Source organism: Pezoporus occidentalis, unplaced genomic scaffold (genome assembly GCF_034315485.1).
Source record: "Pezoporus occidentalis ecotype Australia unplaced genomic scaffold, CSIRO_AGI_Poc_V1 ctg13, whole genome shotgun sequence".
Lineage (NCBI taxonomy): Eukaryota > Metazoa > Chordata > Aves > Psittaciformes > Psittacidae > Pezoporus > Pezoporus occidentalis.
In genome coordinates, this window is record NW_026913103.1 from 2,633,956 (window position 1) to 2,654,518 (window position 20,563).

The 20,563-nt window shown below is 37.4% G+C and overlaps 1 protein-coding gene across 2 annotated transcripts in view; it reads right to left on the reverse strand.

Moving 5' to 3' along the window:
- Positions 1-20,563, reverse strand: part of COL9A1 (collagen type IX alpha 1 chain) — a 67,169-nt gene that overhangs the window by 24,766 nt on the left and 21,840 nt on the right. For both annotated transcript variants that reach the window (XM_062608145.1, XM_062608144.1), the window contains 18 exons: positions 20,504-20,539; positions 20,332-20,394; positions 17,972-18,025; positions 17,172-17,207; positions 13,732-13,755; positions 13,375-13,428; positions 11,645-11,698; positions 9,278-9,310; positions 9,131-9,187; positions 8,242-8,295; positions 6,996-7,049; positions 4,482-4,535; positions 2,866-2,919; positions 2,120-2,173; positions 1,885-1,938; positions 1,702-1,755; positions 1,424-1,477; positions 745-789 (listed from right to left, as the gene is read on the reverse strand). In XM_062608145.1, the coding sequence (XP_062464129.1) occupies positions 745-789; positions 1,424-1,477; positions 1,702-1,755; positions 1,885-1,938; positions 2,120-2,173; positions 2,866-2,919; positions 4,482-4,535; positions 6,996-7,049; positions 8,242-8,295; positions 9,131-9,187; positions 9,278-9,310; positions 11,645-11,698; positions 13,375-13,428; positions 13,732-13,755; positions 17,172-17,207; positions 17,972-18,025; positions 20,332-20,394; positions 20,504-20,539 (888 nt within the window). The remainder of the gene's footprint in view (positions 1-744; positions 790-1,423; positions 1,478-1,701; positions 1,756-1,884; positions 1,939-2,119; positions 2,174-2,865; positions 2,920-4,481; positions 4,536-6,995; positions 7,050-8,241; positions 8,296-9,130; positions 9,188-9,277; positions 9,311-11,644; positions 11,699-13,374; positions 13,429-13,731; positions 13,756-17,171; positions 17,208-17,971; positions 18,026-20,331; positions 20,395-20,503; positions 20,540-20,563) is intronic.

Below are 20,563 nucleotides of genomic sequence, written 5' to 3' on the forward strand. Positions count from 1 at the left end.
GAAATCAATAAGATCTTATTAAAAAAAAAAAAAAACAAACAACCCAGGCTGTATTCAGTTTTTAACTTCCACCTTTATTTTGGTTTACATTTAACTTTCATCTAATTCCTTCCAATTTTTCAAATGTCAGGTTTTAGTTCTTTTGTTGTTCACATCCTGATAAATCCCAAATAGACTTGATTGCTGTACTCAAAGCATAGAAGGCAATATCATTCAATGTAATTTCAGAAGAAATTCATGTCTCAATCTAGTTTTATTTCTCAGTTACTTAAACTTGAGCATGATTGTCTGAAACATTCCATCATCTCAAGTGTACAATACTTTTTTAAACTTAATTGGGATTGCTGCTGCAATCTGGTGGTATGTAAACAGAGATTACAATCTCTGTGATTCAATCAATTTAGGGCAGCTATAAGTACTATTCTTATTATGACATCATTCATTCCAAACTGTAGTGAGGTACCCATCTCACATGCCTCCTCTAGCAATGATTTCCACAAATTCAAAAGGAAATGGCCTTTTTTAGGTATTATTTAATGCCTGAAATCATGAAAACCACATCACATAGCAAAAGAATCATGAAAAAGCACAGGACTAGAGTCGATTAAAGAATATATATTTAATTCTTTCAGCCAGAGGCTTGTCTTACTACAACAGAAAGTTAATTTAATTTCACTGGTTACTTTAGAACTTGGTGAGCACAAATACAGTATTGCAAGAAAGTCAGTACTCAAGATGATTTACCTTTGATCCAGGAATGCCTTTCACACCTGGAGAGCCTGGTAAACCCTGAAAGAATTTACGTTTACAGTCTTTATCTGTTGTTAAGGGGATTTGAAATGGTGTTTAAAAATATCTGTCTCATGTTAAAGCATTTCTAGTCCTTTTACTTGATATTGAAGCACTTTTATCCAATAATGGACCAAGCTTGAGTTCTTCCTATTTACAAAAGAACAGATAAGGAGTAGTAGCATTCTTACTGTATAAATTGGCAAGAGGAGCATGAAAAACTGAGGAGTTGTGGCTTTTTCTAGCTTAAACTAGAAATAGATTCTTGGTTCCAGTATTTTGAGACTGAAGAAAGAGAGCTTAACAGATACTTTATGTATACATTTCATCTCCTCCTTACTTCTGTGCAACAGCTCATAGCAAGTATGCTTTTACTAAATTTTCTTCCAAGCTGAAGAACTCACTTTGTATTACAAATTTACTTCCAGTTCTATTTTAATACAGCTCCTTCACTATACCCTCACAGCAATTACTCCTACAGCATAGTGTTTCAAAGAAGTTTCCATTTAGCTTTTGACAGCTGGCAGTTTTGTAAATTAAATTACTCTGATATCAGCATCAATCTAACCTATATATGGACTTTCTGTAATTTTAACTGAGCCTAATTTTCAAAGGCAAAATAGCAGATACTTACTGGAAGTCCCTGAAGCCCTGCATCACCTGGAGCTCCAGGTTTTCCTGGTTCACCCTGAAAAACATTTGAAGTTGGAATATATGCAAATCAAACAAAAGGGAAAAATTTATTTTTGGAACACAGAGCTGGAGCACATTGGGATCTGCAGGAAGGGAAAGTTCATTCAATTACCCTAATAATGTACTTCAGCCTGTGGCTTTATGCACAGTAAAAGGCCACAAATGAGTGATCAAATCTAGGGAATACCAAAGCTCAGGTATGTGCCAAATGTGCCTTACTTTTGCTCCAGGCATTCCAGGGATGCCTTCCCGGCCATCAACTCCTGGTAAGCCCTTGAAAAAGAAAAAAAAATAAAAAGATTAAAAAAAAAAAATAATGTATTGTTGGAGAGACTTCTCCCAAGCAATCCGATATACAAATTAGCACAACATGAAACACACGAAGAAATGAAATATACATACAGACTCTCCTTTAGGCCCAGGTAGACCATTTATTCCTCTTGTACCTTGAGGGCCCTAAGAATAAAACACTTTTTTTAATGAAAATAAACACACTGAAATGACAGAAATGAAGAATTTCAACACATATTCATTCAGATATGCGTTACTTTGAGAGTACCTATTATGCTTCATGTTTATATGCTATAAGTAACCAAAGGTTGCAAGTCAACATGACTTGAAATTTGTCTGTGCTCACCCTGTCTCCCTTTGGACCTGCCTCTCCCAGTGAACCTCTCTGGCCTTGATCACCCTACAGGGGAAAGAAAAAAAATATATTTTTCTAGAATTATTTTTCACTGCAGTTAAAACCTCCAGTAACTCAACAGCAGTACAATTCACACTTGGTTAGAGCAGACACCTTAAACTCATAAACTCATATTTAAAATGCAGTTTCTTAATACTGCATTTGACAGTATTAAGATATTTTTAAAAACACAGCTCAAACCATCCCCTAGGAATCCAGTAGTGTCTAAGCAATGTTGCTTTCGATTCCTCAACTCATACAGTCACTGGCTATTCCAAGCATAAGTTCCAGGGGTGGGGGGGAGGACAAGGGAAGCAGGGAGGAATAAAAATTAATAAATAAAATAATAATAATTTTAAAAAGGGGTACAAATTGCACTATATAGGTTTTGTTCTAATTAGTATTTTCCAATTTAAACCCTGAAAAATTCCAAGCCACTCTAATGCCCTGTAGCATTCAGAATGAAGAGGTGACTAACATTCTAAGAGGCTAAAAGGTGTTCATCTACCCCATGGTTCCTTGGGGACAGTAGGAGATTCTGGACTTGACATCATTGTCATATCATTTATTCACCTGTGGTGAGTCAGCACAATTGGATTAATCAGAAGCTTTTCTGATTCACAACCACAAAGTTTCAGGACTCAGCATCTAACTGGGTAGACCCTGAGAAGTGTTTGGCCAACACACACTTTACTTACAGGTGCACCAGGAAGGCCTTGGGGACCAGGATCACCATCAAGCCCACGAGCTCCCTACAAAACAAGTCGATAACACAAAGATTAAAATGAAGTGCTGAAACATTAACAACTTATGCATGCTCTTGGTTCGCTGGCACATGCAAATTTTCTACATCATCTTTTCTTTGTGGAGTTATGAAAGCAAATATTTTTTAACTATGGGGAAAAAAAAAAAAATCAAAAAAATTACATTCAGTTCATTCTCTTAAAAAATAATCATATGGAAGAGCATGGCATAGAGCTTTTCACACTACTTCAGAAAAGGTCTGTATCTTCCTTAATATGTTATTCTTCACCACATAATAGAATAGCGTCAAAATGTGAAAAGAAAAATCATCAAGTGAAGAGCAGCTATTTGTATTGCATATGTTTCAAAGAATTAATGCAATTGCTACCCTGTAAGTAATTCAAGTAATTTCAAATGGAGAGGGGGAAAAAAAAAAAATGTTTTCTAAAACATTCACGGAGAATAAGGAACTCCTTTGTCAAACAGAGGTAGTAAAGATTCCAAACAGACAAAACAGCACAAAAATGTAAGCAAATAACTATGAAGAATCAGAAGATCTGAGGGCCAGCAAAGCAAACTAAGATAGTAATAGTTCAGCAAATGTGTCTGAGAGGTTAGGAAGGATCACTCATGAGAAGCTTCATAATCAGGACAAATTTGATGTTGTTTCTTAGCATAGGGTGGTGAGGCACTGGAATAGGTAGCCCAGAGAAGTTGTGAATGCTCCATCTCTGGCGGTGTTCAAGTCCATGTTGGACAGAGCCTTGGGCGACATGGTTTAGTGTGAGGTGTCCCTGCCCATGGCAGGGGGGTTGGAACTTCATGATCTTAAGGTCCTTTCCAACCCTAACTGTTCTATGATTCTATTCTATGATTCTATCAGACAATCAGAGAGTAAGGTTTTTGTTACTTCATTTCTAGAGAAGGAGACAATAGCATGATTCCTACATTTTACTTCTTCCAGAAATTTTTACCATATAGATTTATCAAGATTATAAGAATAGAAATGTAACAGTCCATTTTGAAATAACAGTTAGAAACACTTTGATGAACAGCAGGAAAATTACCGGGCAAAGTCAGAGCCCACATAAACATGAATCCTACTGGCAGCAGTTTAAGACACAAAAGATACAAGAGACAGAAAGAATGGAAAAAGAGCAAACCCTCAATAAAAGCCCTGATAAAAACTGGACAGTGGAAGCCAAAGGTTTCAGGGAGATGCAAATCACAGGAGGGACTATTTAATAAATTTTATCTTTAAATAAAACATGCTATAGTTTATAACTGCTATAACTTGTTAGCATGCCAACTAAACACTTGCACACATGCCAAAATCCTACAAATCCAATAATCAGAAAGGTGTTCAGAGTATATTTACTTCATTAAGCAGAAGGAAAAAGCTGCCATTCTTCTTAACTAGAAGTACAGTAGCTATGGAAATACAGCTGGCAGGAGAAAGAAAATGCAGAGGGGAAAAAAGATACATTTAAATAAGCTTTAAAAATGTTCAGGGGTGTACTTTTTTTTTTTTAATCCCGGCTATTTTATCAAAAGAAAGGTTAATACTCACTTTGGTACCTTTAGGTCCCACTATACCAGTTATACCTCTGATACCTATGATGCCCTGAAAATAAAAAAAGGGTATTTAAATTACACTTAAATCTCTTCATCACAACTATTGTATGCTTTTTTTTTTTTTTGCTTATTTTACTATTTTTTTACTATAGAAGGAGAAATCCAACTACTTCTGTATTAGAATATTAATTCTGGATGGTAATTTGGTATTTTACTAATTTCAGACTTTCAAAAAGAATAACAAAACTATTGTGTTGAATTATACAACCACAAACACATTAAGTACTGAAAAAAAACACACTTCAAAGTTAAAGCATTCTCCCTGTGTGAGAACATATGAAAGCCACATGTGCAGAAATGCTGAGTTGCCTTAAGCAGGGTATAGGACAGATGCAGGAGAAAAAGTCTGATGCATCAGACTTTATAGAACTCAAAAGGTAGACAAAACTGGGCAAGGGATTTAAGAATATAGGCAGTAAGTTTATACACCTGAGAGGCTGGACTGAGTAGACTTCTAGTACTATTTCTAGTACAGCAGGATGTATTATAACTATTTCCACTTCCCTTCAAAATACTGTCTTGTGGGAAATGTGGATTCAGTTTTTTCTTCTGCCCTGGAGACTGAAACTACATGATAGGTCTCCTCTCTGCAGAGAGACCAAACCCTCAGCCATAACATGTTTGTCCTTCAACAAGAAGAATGCACTACAACTGTGTTAATGAAACAGCTACAGGCACTTTCATGTGGCAAAGGCAAACCTACTCCTTGGACTTGCTGGCCAGCCCTTTTATTTGCCTCTACTGAAATCAGATGGAATCTTGCAGAGAACATTTATAAGTTTGTCAGCCCAAAATATGAGAAAAATCATGATAATGCAACAGTGATTCAGCAGCCCAACAAGGAAGAGACACACAGTCAAATGCTTGTTCTAAGATAAGACATGCAAGTAGGCACATTTCAGTACCCACCACTTTCTATCAAAAGCAACACCTCCCAGAGGTGGCTATCTTACGCAAGTCTTCTTGTCAATGCATTACATAAAAGTGTTGGACTGCAGGTGCTGCTGTGGAGACCAGATTCCTAATCCCTTCTATTGATTGTGAACTTTATATACATTTATGTAAGAAACATACAAGAATATACAACAGTCTACAGCCTCTCTCCATCTGTGCCTCTAAGGCACTGTCTATGCACTTTTTCATAGGCTGTCTATCTGACATCACTTTCTACATATTAGCAATCCTACAATTTAATAAGAAACTATTATTTTACAGCTTGTTTGCAAGGTCATCAACAGGCAAAGCAGTGAAGTGAAGAGTAATAAAAAAAAGGCATTAAAATAAAAGAAAATTAAAAATTAATCTCTAATTGTTTTTTTAATTCTGTTGTGTTATTTATTTCACAGTGATTGAAGAACTTTAACAAACTCAGTTAAATGAATTGGCTCCCAGAAGTCCTTGAGACAGCAGAAGCTGCATCTTATACAAGTACTTTCTCTGCACTAGGGTGCCATGGATACTTTTTTCAGCATCAGAGATAAAAAGGATTAAACTCATTCCATCACTTAGCCTCTGTTCTTTCTTTATCTTTCTCTGGTCCTAATCCAGAGCTTTATGTTGCCTTATGTTCATAGAGAATTCTCTAATTTAGGATTTGGATGTCATATGCATCAACGTAAGCTCCTCTATAATATCACATGTGGACACCAATGGTATAAAGAAATAGTTTCACACCTCATGAAAAAATGTAAGACCCCATAAGAAAATAAACTACAGAAATTGTGTTATGCCTATTTCTCTTACTTAGAATGACCCCTTTATTTTGTTCCCTATTGCCTATTCAGCTGTGGAAACCACAGGAAGAGTTCCTCACTAGGAAGCAACAAGCTATGTGCCAGAACAAAGAAGTCAAGCTAAGCAGTACAAGAAAATCATTCCAAAATCATAGATGCAATTGAAGGATGCTTCTTTGGCCATGCAAAAAGGCAAAAAGGGAGGGAGGCAGGGGGCAATCTGTTCTTTGGCGGCTGCTACTTCATCCTCAAGGCTTAGCTAAGCCTGAATATCACAGTTAACCACATTTTAAACAAGCTCTTGCTTCACTGGCCTTGCAAGGATGAAGTCAGAGTCAACAAAATTATGGAAAGGAAGGCCAAAGGGGAAAAAAAAAAACACAAACAAACAAACAAAAAAACCCAAACCAAAACCAGACAACTAGTTTAAACCACAACAACAGTCTAGGCACAACACAAAATCTAGGACATGAAATATTTCTTAAAATAAGTCTTTCCATAGAACAGATTGGAGCTCTGTGCAAAGAGATGATGTAGCTTTTTGGAGGTGTCCTGGGTTCAGAAGTCAATAATTCTACGTTCACTCAAAAAGAGTATGTCAGAATAAAGTGAAAGGTGTGTGGAGATTTTATATTTGTTTTCTTACAATAAGAAGAAAAAAATTATACAACATAATAAAGCAAATGGGTAACATTATTTAAGAGGAAATACTTTACTGGAGGGCCTTGAGCTCCCACTTCACCACTGGGTCCTTGGTCCCCTTCTTCACCCTGGGAAAGCAAAAGGAATACATCTGTAGCTATCCCACAACACATGTAATTGTTCTCTCATTGTAAGTGGTACATTTACCATTTACTGTTTTCTGTCACCATGTCCTGCTTGAAGGAAATCCAAATGAAGTCCACTACATCCTCAGAATACAGACAGATACTCATTTAGGTTCACATTCTATTCAACTATTATTCAAAAGGGTAATTTCAAAGCAACCCCAGTATGAAGGAGAATTATTACTTTTAATCTGTCATTCATTTTTTGACTTGGCATTAATCTCTAGGTTTTCTTTTTCTTCAATACACTCATATATGTGAATAGACTGGATATGCTAGTAGCTCTACATCACAATACCACACTGCACTTCAGAACTTTTGGAAAATTAAAATGGTAAAATACCTTATCCTGGTCAAATCCCTACTTGATTAGATGATAACCTCTCTGATAGCAATGATAGCGTATACTAATGGAACTGACAGTTTAAATCAACAGTTTAATTGCAAAAAAGGGATAAGCCAACTGTTCAACATCCAGGAAAAAGTAAGTAGATGAGCTCTATACAATAAATTAATATTCTTTTCAATATGCTTAGGAATAGAGATCAGAGGAGGGGTTTAAAACTTGTATCTGATGTTCTTCCTTGAGCACTAAAGCATATACCAAGGCAGTGCAAATCTTTTCAACTTTTCTTACATATATTTCAATATTAAAGAAGGCTAATTCAAAGGAAACACCTTGTAAGAGCTCATTTTAGCCTTCAGGCTGAATTGGAATTGGCCTCTTTACTGTAATCTTTCCCCTCTCATCCTTCCTGTTGCTACTCATGTGTGCCATAAAATAATTTAAGGAGTTCTTCTGTATTTAAATGTTTGGAAGATTGCCAATTAATAACTTTTATTTCATTTTTTGCCATGATTTCCATAATAATTAAATTGAATGACCAAAATTAAAAGCATGAGAAGTGTGACCTCTGCATGATAATAAATATGGAGTACAGGTGAATATAGAGAGATACACGTTTGGTTACTCTTGAGCATTATTATACATAGTATCTCTTCATGCATTCTGGTAAAACAATTACTAGTTTTAACAAAATATAATACTGTTTTGAAGAAGAGGCTAACCTACTATTAGCTTGCTAAAACCAACAGTTTATCGTCTTTTTTTTCTTTTTTTGTTGTTGTTCTTTACCTTATAACCTTGTCTTCCTGGTTCACCAGACTCTCCTTTTGAACCTTTCTGTCCCTACGATAAATGTAAAAAAAACAAAATAAATAAATAGGGATTATTAAAAATTAAAATACTGAGTTTTGCAGAACAAACAGGCTCCTCAGAACTAGACAAGACCCTCAGTGACATGGTTTATTGGTGGTTTTGGCAGTGCTGGGGAAACAGCTGGACTTGACCTTAAAGGTCTTTTCCAGGCTGGTTGATTCTATGATTTCAAGGGAAATGAACTATAATTCTGTTCCCTTTGCAATCCCCATTCACTACTGCCTCCTTATCCACCTAGTTAACACCACATATTAAGTACCATGTTCAAAAAGAGCTGCTCCTGGATATAACAAGGCTGGTTAGTATTTCTCTTTATGTTACCCCATTATAATTTCTTCAGGCCAACAGCTTTCCTAGAAACCAGCAAAGAATACATACAAAACCAAAATCTTAGATAAAATGAGATTCAAAAAATGTTCATTTCAATTTAGTATGTTATAGGTCTCTGAGAAGGACAGAAAGAAGGAAAAAACACTAAGGAATTGGGGGAACATTTACAATTTCTGGAGTCAGACTATAAATGGCCCAGAAAGTGAATGATCCAATTGTTCACATCCTCTAATCCCTTCAGAGCCACACATAAATTTTACTCTGAAGATTACAGCAACAGCAAGAGACTTCAACAATGAAAGGTTATTTTGGCAGTCAAGAGTTGAAAAAACCCTGAGCATCCACACTGACGCAATGTTTGTTTTGGTTTTTTTTTTAAATTAACAATAAACTGCCCTTTTGTGAAGGCAGCAACTACCCTTCTTAGTCTTTTAAGCAGTAACTCTGTGAGGAACACTTGAACAGTTTTGCTTACCTTCATGCCCATTAAGCCAGCATGTCCTGGGCGGCCAGGTGGACAAGCATTGGGACACTGGAAAAGGATCCACATAGTTACTACCAAATAGGTTGAATAAGGTTGTCTAGTATTATTTAAATTAAAAAACATTAACAGCTGTCTTACCAACAGGTCACCATCTTGCAGGCCAATTGTGCCCTAAATTAAATGAAATTAATCAAAGTCAGTAAAAAAGGAATAGACAGACCTAACTCATTAGAAGTGGCTAGATGGCCGCACACAAAGAGTTGTGGTCAATGGCTCAAAGTCCAGCTGGAGACCAGTAACGAGTGGTGTCCTCAGGGATCGGTGTTGGCACCGGCCTTGTTTAACATCTTTGTCGGTGACATGGACAATGGGATTGAGTGTGCCCTCAGCAAGTTTGCTGATGACACCAAGCTGTGTGGTTCAGTTGATACCCTGGAGGGAAGGAATGCCATCCAGAGGGACCTCGACACGCTTCTGAGGTGGCCTGATGCCAACCTCATGAAGTTTAACCATGCCAAGTGCAAGGTCTTACACCTGGGTTGGAGCAATCCCAGGCACAGCTACAGGTTGGGCAGAGAAGAGATTCAGAGCAGCCCTGTAGAGAAGGACTTGGGGGTGTTGGTTGATGAGAAAATGAACATGAGCCGGCAGTGTGAGCTTGCAGCCCAGAAAGCCAACCGTATCCTGGGCTGCATCAAAAGGAGCGTGACCAGCAGGTCAAAGGAGGTGATGCTGCCCCTCTACTCTGCTCTTGTGAGACCTCACTTGGAGTATTGTGTGCAGTTCTGGTGTCCTCAACATAAAAAGGACATGGAACTGTTGGAACAAGTCCAGAGAAGGGCCACGAGGATGATCAGGGGACTGGAGCACCTCCCATATGAAGACAGGCTGAGGAAGTTGGGGCTGTTCATCCTGGAGAAGAGAAGGCTGCGTGGAGACCTCATAGCAGCTTTCCAGTATCTGAAGGGGGCCTATAGGGATGCTGGAGAGGGACTCCTCATTAGAGACTGTAGTGATAGGAGAAGGGGTAAAGGGTTAAAACTTAAACAGGCAAAGTTTAGGTTGGATATAAGAAGGAAATTCTTTCCTGTGAGGGTGGTGAGGCACTGGAATAGGTTGCCCAGGGAGGTTGTGAATGCTCCATCCCTTGTGGTATTCAAGACCAGGTTGGACGAGGCCTTGGGTGATATGATTTAGCGTAAGGTGACCCTGCCCACAGCAGGAGGGTTGGAACTAGATGATTTTAAGGTCCTTTCCAACCCTAACTATTCTATGATTCTATGATTCTATAACATGGGCATTATACAAAACAGAAAATACTGCTACCTAAAGCTGGAATCAGAATTAGAATCAACCAAGATTCTCCAACCTGAAAAGCACCTACACTGTAGGATTTTACTGTAGGATTGCAGTGACTTGCAAAATCCTGCCCTCTAACTTAAATCAACTTTTCTGAAAAAAGAAATACTTATTTTTGGTTTTTAAGCCACTTAAAACATATTTTGTATTAAGTACAGAGCAAATATATTAAAAACCCCACAAACTCCAACAGAACCCAAGACAATTTCTTTAATAACTTCTACTTTTCCAACTTACTACCATTCAGCAAATGATTCAGATCTTTACAGAGAAAATAATCTTCCCACAATACAAATATTGGGGGATGGGTGAGATATGTGGTGTTAACGGAATTGCAGTAAACTAGAGACCAGTGCGCAGTGAGGAGGACTCTGGAGGGGGAAGGCCATTCCTCATATTAAATCAAATACTTGACAGAAGCTAAAGGGAGGCGTATGAGGCACAAGAGGGAGAAATGTGATTTCACAGCAGCAGCTGGATTCTCTAAAACCTGTGGGGAAGAAGCACACTGTTGCACAGAGAAGCCCAGGGGAGTTTAAGGAATGAGCTGGTCTCAGTTTATACAGAAGGATTTAAAAAAGCCAAGAGGCTCAAAGAAGATAACCATTCCCCCAGAGAGGCAAAGCACTGGTGTAAGGCTTTCTTCTATCCCTCACAAGTAGCAGGCCTGGTTGCAAGAAAGACATTAGAACTCAATCCACCTGGGAGCATATATTTCTGGCTCATGAGCCAAATATTAAATTTTTCTCCTAACAGAGAAAAATCTACCTCTGCTGAAGTACCACTGGTGATGACCAGCAATGACTACATTTACTGGGAGGTTCAAAACCTGTAAAAGCTACAGTTTAAGACCATTTGTAGAAATGTGAAGACATCATGGCAGAAGTCTCAGTTTGCATTTCAAACTATCTTTTATAATCACAAACTTGCTTTCTAAATGGAAGATTAAATATCGGTATGATTAAATGAACATATTTTAGAATTTGAACACAAGCCTCTAGACATTATGAGCTCATATAGACTGCTGAAATCTTAAAATCCTAAACCCTAAGTCAGTATTCAGCTGTAAGACTTCAGGAGAAGTTTTTTTTAAGCAGCACCAATACATAACTCAGACATCAGCACATACTAAAGGCAATCACTTACCCGAGGACCTGGTGGTCCTGGTAGCCCTGGTGGCCCTCTTTTTCCTGGATCTCCCTAAGAAAGGGTAAAATAATTTTCTTGATTCATAGTAACAATGACAAGCAGCAGTTATATATTCATACTACACACCAACAGGGGGAAATTAAGTAACTACAGAAAGACAGGCTCAGCAACCAACTAAAATATCAATCTATCTACGACATGGCTCCCAAAGTAGAATGGGAAAAATAATATTTTTAGTAGAATGAGAGACATACTACAGAATAGGAGCCACAAAAAAAAGAAAACAACAAAAAAAACAAAAAAACAACCCCACACAAAACAAGCAAAAACTCCATTAGCTTTAGAGAGCTGAAACATCTCTTCACAGGACTATCTGTGCACTCTTCTGTGTTCTAACTGCTAATTCAGATCTCAATTAAAAGAATTGCAAAAATGCCCAAAACTCAGAGAAGAAAAACCACCCCACCCTTTTTCAAAGCCCAAGATGAATTTACCAAGTTAGAATCTTCTCCTATTTGTGAAGTTTTGATGTCCAGTGCTTTCAGAAGTGAAGATAATGTGGAAACTCTGCCAATTATTTTCTCTGAATACTTCCAACTAAAATTAACCTACTATTCTGACAGGGGCACCTTTTAACTTAACACTGTCATTTCAATATTATTTTTGACATCTTAGTAAATCATAAATGAAATTAACAGGATGAATATAAAAAAATGATTCACTAGTTCTCTCAATGCATGAGCTGTAGACCTATAGGTTTAAAAAGTACTAAAAAGGAATAGTTCTTTTCCACACAATGTATAATTACATTGTGGGACACATTATCACAATGTGTTGTGGAGGCCTGTGATATAACTGGATTCAAAAAGGAACTGACTACATTAATGGGTGATAGACTCATACATAGCTTATGAAAATGGCAGCACAGATGCAATTACTGATTCAGGCAGTCTCTGAATTGCAAACTGCCAGAATGTGGGAAAGTATGACAGAAAAATGTCATTTTACAAATAGCCTATACACTTCCCTAGATACCTGTTATTGCCCTTGCTATAGAAAAGACAGTGAGCTAGATGGATCATCTTAAACAAATTATCATTTTTTAATATTCTTTTTTATATTCATTTATATGAGTACAGTACACAGGAAGAGTATGCATTAAGAAGTTGGTTCATTACATAACATTTTAAAGCTATTTCAGATTTTTAATGCACATTTTAGCATTAAAGTCAGTAGAGGGAGTCACACTTAAAATGAGACTAAGAAGAAATACTAAATTACTATGTTCACTCATATGCAAATGCAAAACAGAAATAGTGCAGTCATGTACCATAACATATAGGTGAGAAGAGAGGAGTAAAGCTAAAGGTCTGCATGTAATGTTAAGTTTTACGTTTACTGTATTTCTGGCAGGTTAGCTTTTTTATTTTAGTTTTTCATGGATAAGAAGAGGATTATGGAACACTACACAAAACATTTAATTCTAACCCAGTGGGTGGACCTTTGTGCTGTTAATTGTTCCTTATTTCTGATGAGCTTCAAACACAACCTTTCCTCTATCAGTGATCACTGTCAAAGAAAAAGTATGTTTTCAAGTGCTGTTATTACCCAAATAGTGCTTAGACAGCACAGTAATTACTCTTTTTTTCTTTTTTTTTTTATTTTCCTAGAAGTACCTTCTACCAATTGAAGAAAGCTCCATTTTTAGCAAACATAGTAGTACTTACAGGTGGACCAGCACGACCTACTTCCCCAGGAAGTCCTGCTGCACCAGCTGGGCCCTGTAACAGCCAAGTTAAACAGTACTTTTAAACCATACAATACCTCTATAACAATCATCCAAGGAGTGAGAACATGCAATTCTCCCAAACAACAAACTATGGCTTCAGACACCAGAATTCTTGCCCCACACAAGTAAGCAACCTCAGTGGTAGCAGAAGGGGTCATACATAATAAACACAGAACATCAGGATTAAAACAGTCTCTTTTTTCACCGAATTACTTTTTTACATTAAGTAGCTTTATTGCATATTTAAAAAGATTCATTCAACAGGATATTTATAAATTGTAAAAATTGTACTTACTGGTGGTCCAAGAAGACCCTTTCCCTGTGAAATGCAAAAAACGGTCAGAAATGTGGGGAAGTTTCCACAACTAGTTGAGTTGTTTGCGAAGAACAGAGTATTTGGGATAAAAAGGTACAAAAATACCCTGATGTTTGATTCTGCAAAATCGTTTTGGAAGCTTGTTTAAGTCATGTTAAATATTGATTTTCTTATTAAGTAATCAATGTAGAAGAAAAAATAGATTATTAAATTGTCTTGCAGCACCATTTATTTACACATATTTACAAACACATATACTTCACAAAAGAATGAAGACATCAAAATGTTTGGATTCAGGTAATTCTCAAGTACCATGGTATCATCTACGCTATAATAATTTCCTTTTAACAGTGCATTTAAATTGGTAATAAAAGACTTCATTTTTCTGCCAGTGTTTCCCCGAGGTCTAAATCCATTAAAGTCATTCTTTCTGGTCATCAGAAAGAACACCTAACTACTCCTGTTTACATTTTTCATCAGTACTCTGAACCCTTTAAATGAGAAGTGTCCAAGATACAAATGTGTTTCTGCCTCTTTGTACAATACATTCTCTCCAAAAAAAAACCAGATTCTTCAGTACTTGCATTACTCCACCTTTCTGAGCATGAACTCCCTGCAAGCAGACCAAGTTCCAAAGTTGAGAGCTCCAGGGCAATCAGCCAGTAAGGACCTACGCAGCGACTTTGTTCCTGCTTCTGTTTGTGTCCTACAGTGGAAGCCTCTCTAAGCAGCCTGGGACTGCAGCATGCCTGATGTCTGCTTTGGATGTGCTTATCTGACCCATGGAGCACATGGAGTGCACAGGCATGGGCAGTAACCCAGTCTGTAATCACCTGGTTCAGAGATGCTTACCCTGTAGATCTGGTAAGTACCTCCCATTGTCAGCACAGACCTTCTGACATCCACCTAAGAGTCACTCATACGTATGCTCAGTGCTGGAAGCTGTGCTTTAGTAGACCTTAAGATACTTTCAATTTCTCTATCACCAAATACAAACAATCCTGCCCATATGTCAGGTTTGTAAAACACTACCAATATATCAGCAAATAGAAAAGTTTGAGGGAATTTAACAGAGAGAATGGACTGAAGGGTGCAACACATGCACTGAGTGTAGCAGCCCCAGGTCCATTTACTGGGCCAGATCAGAGGCATTAGTTTATTTGGTGGTAAATTACTTGAATTAGTCAGAAGTATTCTACCAATTTTGTAGCCCTGTCATTTGAAAGGCTATCCACAAAAGAGATGAGACATAGCGAATAAGCTAAAACTGAATGATGAAGCAGATAGAAATGGAGGAAATGCAAAGGAAAAAACAATAAGATCACCAGGTTGCATTCTGCAGAAGAAAGGGTGACAGAAACAGAAAAGCAAATGCTGTATATAAAACTTCAGATGCTTAATATTATATCTTTCAGCTACCCTTAAGTCTTAACCTGGCCAATAAATTCCACTGGATGAGCTTGAAAACAGCCATAATAATTTAAAACTGATTAATGTTGTACTAAATTTAACAGCTTCACTACTTCACGCTTGTAGTAAGAGCTTCTCAAGAAGTTTCTGAATCTGAGAATTAGAACCACCACACTTCAGCACTACTTTTTTTTAGTTAGTTTTCATTAATCGGAATAAAGGTGAGATGATGAGTGCTGACCATTTTGAGAAACTTCCACAAACTGCTGTATTTCTTCAGCTGCTTAAAGCAATTCATCAAAAGTAAAGCCTGTATAAAGTGGAATTTCCCCAAGAGATTATTTTGAGTATTAATCTTTCCATATGGATTCAGCATGTGCAGGTTAACAACCATAGAGCTACAAAATCAAACACTGGGCTTCCTGAAATGTGAGGTCTAAAGATTAACCTTAACCTCAATAATTACAAGGGTAATGACATAACGTGACTAAGAATACCCTCTTCTAAACTGAGATCAACCTTCTTTATGTACATTTTATATACCCAGTTTTTCTTAGGGCTTTTAGTTTATTTGTTCTCACATTAGGCTGTTAATGGTGAGGTAGAATCACATATATTTTTGCCAAGTCTGTTTTTATCTCAGTTGACAGACTAAAATACTACAGTAATTTAAAATAGTATTTCAGTAATTCAGTTCTAATTCCCCATTTTTCCCTCTCCCATAGTAGTTCTTTTCATGTACATTTTTTTCCATATCACCTAAGTAACACATCTGACAGACTTCAGCTATCTCTTTGTTCCAGCTAAACATTTTAAAATTCATTGCAAACAACACAGAAATTATTTCCCTGTCTACTTGACAGCAAAAAATGAAAACAAAACAACAACAAAAAAAAAACAAACACACAAAAAACCACAATCCCCTAACAGAAAAATTTTGGGCTTTCAGTGTACCTAGAACTCACCTCAGTTCTGCTATTTTCTGTAAATTTAGCTTATATATGGAGTCTACAAATTGAGCAGACATTTATATAAAGTATTACCCATTTCCAGATAAGAAACCACATCTATGAAAATTAAACACAAATGCCCACACAGAAGAACTCAGCTTAAGTTTGAACATGTTAATAATGTAACTTCTTCAAGAATAACATTAACAGTTCCTCTTTGGATAAATATCAAAATGACTGTTTAATATAAATTTAATGAAAGTTAATGGGAAAGGGTCAAAAATACAAAGATACAGCTGAAGATATAGAATTTCATAGCAAGGACTGCTATATCAGAGTACAATACCTCTTCTATTTAATTCCAATAATTTCTCCACAATTAACCTAAATTTTAATTAAATTTTAATTATGTGCAACCCTACTACAATACCATGCCAGTCATCTTGTTCCATTACTCATTTTTCTTGAGGTTCTTTCGGATTTTCTATATAATCTGTTTCTACATACTAGCCATCACTCACTTCTTCAACCCTAAACTTCACTATTATTTTCAGCTCCCAAAGATGAATGTTAAATCCATCTGCATATCAACTAGAACAGTACTCTTCACATGTCCTTTCTCATATTTTCTCTTGTTTTCATATGAAACATCATATGGGAAATCCCATACAGCACTTAAGCTTCAGTGATCCCATTTAAATACAGGGAAAGGAGTGGAAACATTAAAGTAATTTATGCAAATAAAATATGGGCCCCCATCTCTGTGCATTTTCATAAAGAGATGAAAAACAATGGCATGTGTCCAAAACTTGTGATCACATCACCCATGCTCCTTTCTTTTCCACAGCATAAAAACCAAACAAAGCCCTTCAGCAGTATATGCAAACTTTGATATAAAGGCAAAAAGATTCCTTAATGTACTACTATAATAACTCATGAGTTTTTTGAAACCTCAGAAATAGTTTCTGGCTTTTCTTCATTACATTTAATTGTAAGAAACCTTCATATTGATACTTAAGGTCTAAAAAAGCCTCTTAATATAGTAAATGTATTACTTACTGGAAGTCCACGAGCACCTGGCAGTCCTGGCTCACCCTTCAAAAGAGAAAAATGGAGTTTTTCATGAAATATTAGCATTAATTTTTATTAACAACATACAGAGAGATGCTTTCACCTTTAGAAGGGTATCATTTACTGGACATACTCTGCAAGTATTATTCATTTCATTAACTTTATGCTGGTTTCTGTGAGACTTGATTAAAAGGAAATACTTCCTCAGTATTAAAAAGATACAGCCTCAGACCTTTTTTCCACCAAAAAAAATAATTCAAAAATGCTGGTTACTCTGACTTCTGATGTATATTTAATTTGTTTGATCACTGATGAAGTCAGGTGTCACCGTACTGGTTCTCACTGCATATTAGTATGACATCCCCATATTACTATGCACCACCCCGGAAGTGTTCAAGGCCAGGCTGGATGGGTCTTTGAGCAACCTGATCTAGTGGAAGGTGTCCCTGTCCATGCCAGGGGGGCTGAAACTAGATGATCCTTAAGTTCCCTTCCAACCCAAACCATTGTATGACTCTATGAATCTATGACATAATTACAATACAAGGTGGAAAGAGCTTCACCATTACTGAAGATGCTCAACCTTAATATTGTCAATGTAGCACCACCATTCCTTACTCCAGGCTGGGGGAATGGAAACTGCTTTGTATTGTGTGAAAAGGCCCAATGGGTCTCTATTCTATAGCTGGTTAAATACTGAAGGAAAGGCTGCAGCATTTCATTAGTTGAATAGAGACAAAAATCCTGCTTAAAAAATGCTGTAATTTTGTGCATAATTTTGTTCTTACCTTCTGTCCTTTCGGTCCTGTGGCTCCACGTGAGCCATCAGGTCCTGTGAATCCCTTTGGAAGTAACATACACAATATTAATGCAAAAGTTACATGGTTTTCTTAATCACATCAGAAAACATTCTAAAACATAGAACAAGGAAGCTATTAAATGAGATAAGTAATTATGGGAGACTTACAATTCAAATGCCTATTTACACATACAGATAGAACTGTCCAAGTTCAAAGTACTAGCTTCAGGTGGCAACCATCAGTCACTGCCTGTGATACATCCTTCAAAAGTTATTCAGCTAAATCTCAATTAAACTAAACATTTGATCTCACATGATCTTATTTCCTCTCAATATTTGTTGACAAAAATGTCGACAAAGCTGCTGGGCTGAGGTTAGTCATTGAACCACACTTGTCTGACTAAAAATGAAAAGTAACCATGATACTATAACTACGAATTCATTTGGAATTCTTTTGTTTTCTTTTGTTTCCAGTTTTTTAAATCAGCTTATATGCTTAGAAATCTCCAGAATTCCACAAAAAAAAAGCCTTGTTCTTACATTTTTCCAATACTTTTATTTTTTGATACACTTCCAGCAATTCAGCGCTCACAAGGGGATGTTTTCTCTGATAATTTGCTTTCAAATGCTTACATGATCATTACAGACAATTACTTTACAGTAGCTTTATTGAGTCTATTAAACCTGACACTGAAATAATTTATGAAAGAGAGATTTAAAAAGTCAGAACGGCCTCACCAATTAAATGTGGAATTATAAATCTAAAACCCCAATTAAAAGTTTAATGCATAACAGGAGTAGAATAAGGTTCTGTGTTTTGTCTTCAGGTGAAAATAAAAAGGGTTTACCATCTCAGAACACAGTATTCTAGTATTATAGTTCCACTCATCCACCAGTATGAGGGAATATGCAAATGCAAATAAATATCAAAAGCTTAGCCGAGTTTAAAATGTTCTGTATTACCTGCTTATATTACCAGCAATTCCAGCAAGGAAGACAAAACTATGCCTCAAGTGAAAATTAGAAGAGGCAATGATTTTTAAAAAACAACTTATGGGGTTTTGATATGTACAAATGAGTTGTGGTCCTGTGTTGTTTTCAGGAAAAAAAATGGAATGCTATGAGCTACCACTCATGGCAAGCCCATTTCCTCTTCCAGATTTGAAATTTGAGCAGTTTAACTAATGACTATTTCAGCTCCATGTCCATTAAATCTCTTTTCAAAAGCAAATTAAAAATTAACTGCTAGCAGTATTGCAGTCTTCAATAAAAACTAGGCCTTTTCATTTATAATTTGCAATATTAGATAATAGTTTGTCATATATAATTATTTTTTTCATATTTTAATTTATAAGAGTTTTCTACCCATTACGTAAATTAAACAGAAGCTTGCATACCTCCTGGCATAAGATCTAAGCACTAATGCTACAATCTTGCTTGATAGCAAGAAACACTTTCAAACACTGCTCTTGAAAGAAAAGAGTTTCCCAAAACTTTATGAAGGTGCTTTTAGCACCACTAATTTATTTAAGAGACACAACCTAACAGGCCATCAACACTAGCTGATGTTGAAACTTTATTCTATATTATTTTCCTCAGAGAAAGGAAGGTAACACCAGCATGTACAGGCACTGCAGCAACAAGTCTAGGAGGTTGGTTTGTTGGGGTTTATTTAGTAGCACTTTACTGTAACACCAGACCTATGGGGCTGATCAATTGTTTGGGGTTTTGGGTTTTTTTTTCTTCCTGTTGTCCTCCACTGCATGGAACGAGGCCTCAAACACTAACCCCAGCCCCTCCACAAGACCCCCTCACGCACTGAGGTGCCCAGAGGCCGGCCCGCCCTGCCGACCCGCGGGGTGACCGTTACGGAGCAGCGACGGGCGCCCCGTGCTGGCCGTCCCGCTCAGGGGGGAGAAGGCCTCCCTCCCCCTCAGGGCGGGCCCGCCCTCTGGGGCGCCGCTGGTGCCCTCGGCAGCCGCAGACCCTCCTGCCCAGGCGGGGGCTTGGGTCCTTCTCTCGCCATTGTTGCCCTGTTTTTTTTGCCCTCAATCTGCTCCCATCGCCTCCTCCCCGCAGCATAGCTGCCGGCGCCCTCTCCAGAGCAGAGTGGCAGCACCCAACAGACCTCGCCCTGTTCCTCAGCTGCCGCCATGGCCACCCTCAGTAAAGCTGCGCCGAGTTCTGACATCTTTCAGCTTGGAAGAAAGCTACACTCTCTCACACCGTTGGCACTCATTGGCAGCTGTGAGGAAGCCAGAGACCTCAAAAGATGCTTCTACAGAAACAGACTAAAACCAAGTATTTTTATTAAATAAAAAAATAATCCAGAAATCCAAACGTACTCACATCAGCTCCTGGCTCTCCAGGCAGGCCAGAGGATCCTGGTTTGCCTGCATCGCCCTCTGGACCCTTCAGGATTTAAGTGAACAGTTAAGCATGTTTCAGAGATGGAAGCAGAAATAAAACTCAAAGCCTCTTCTCTCACAAGAGCAAATGCAAAGTAGCTGAAATTACTTACCGGTGGACCAGGGGGACCGTTTGGACCTCTCTCCCCCTAACAACATATGAAAAGGAAGAT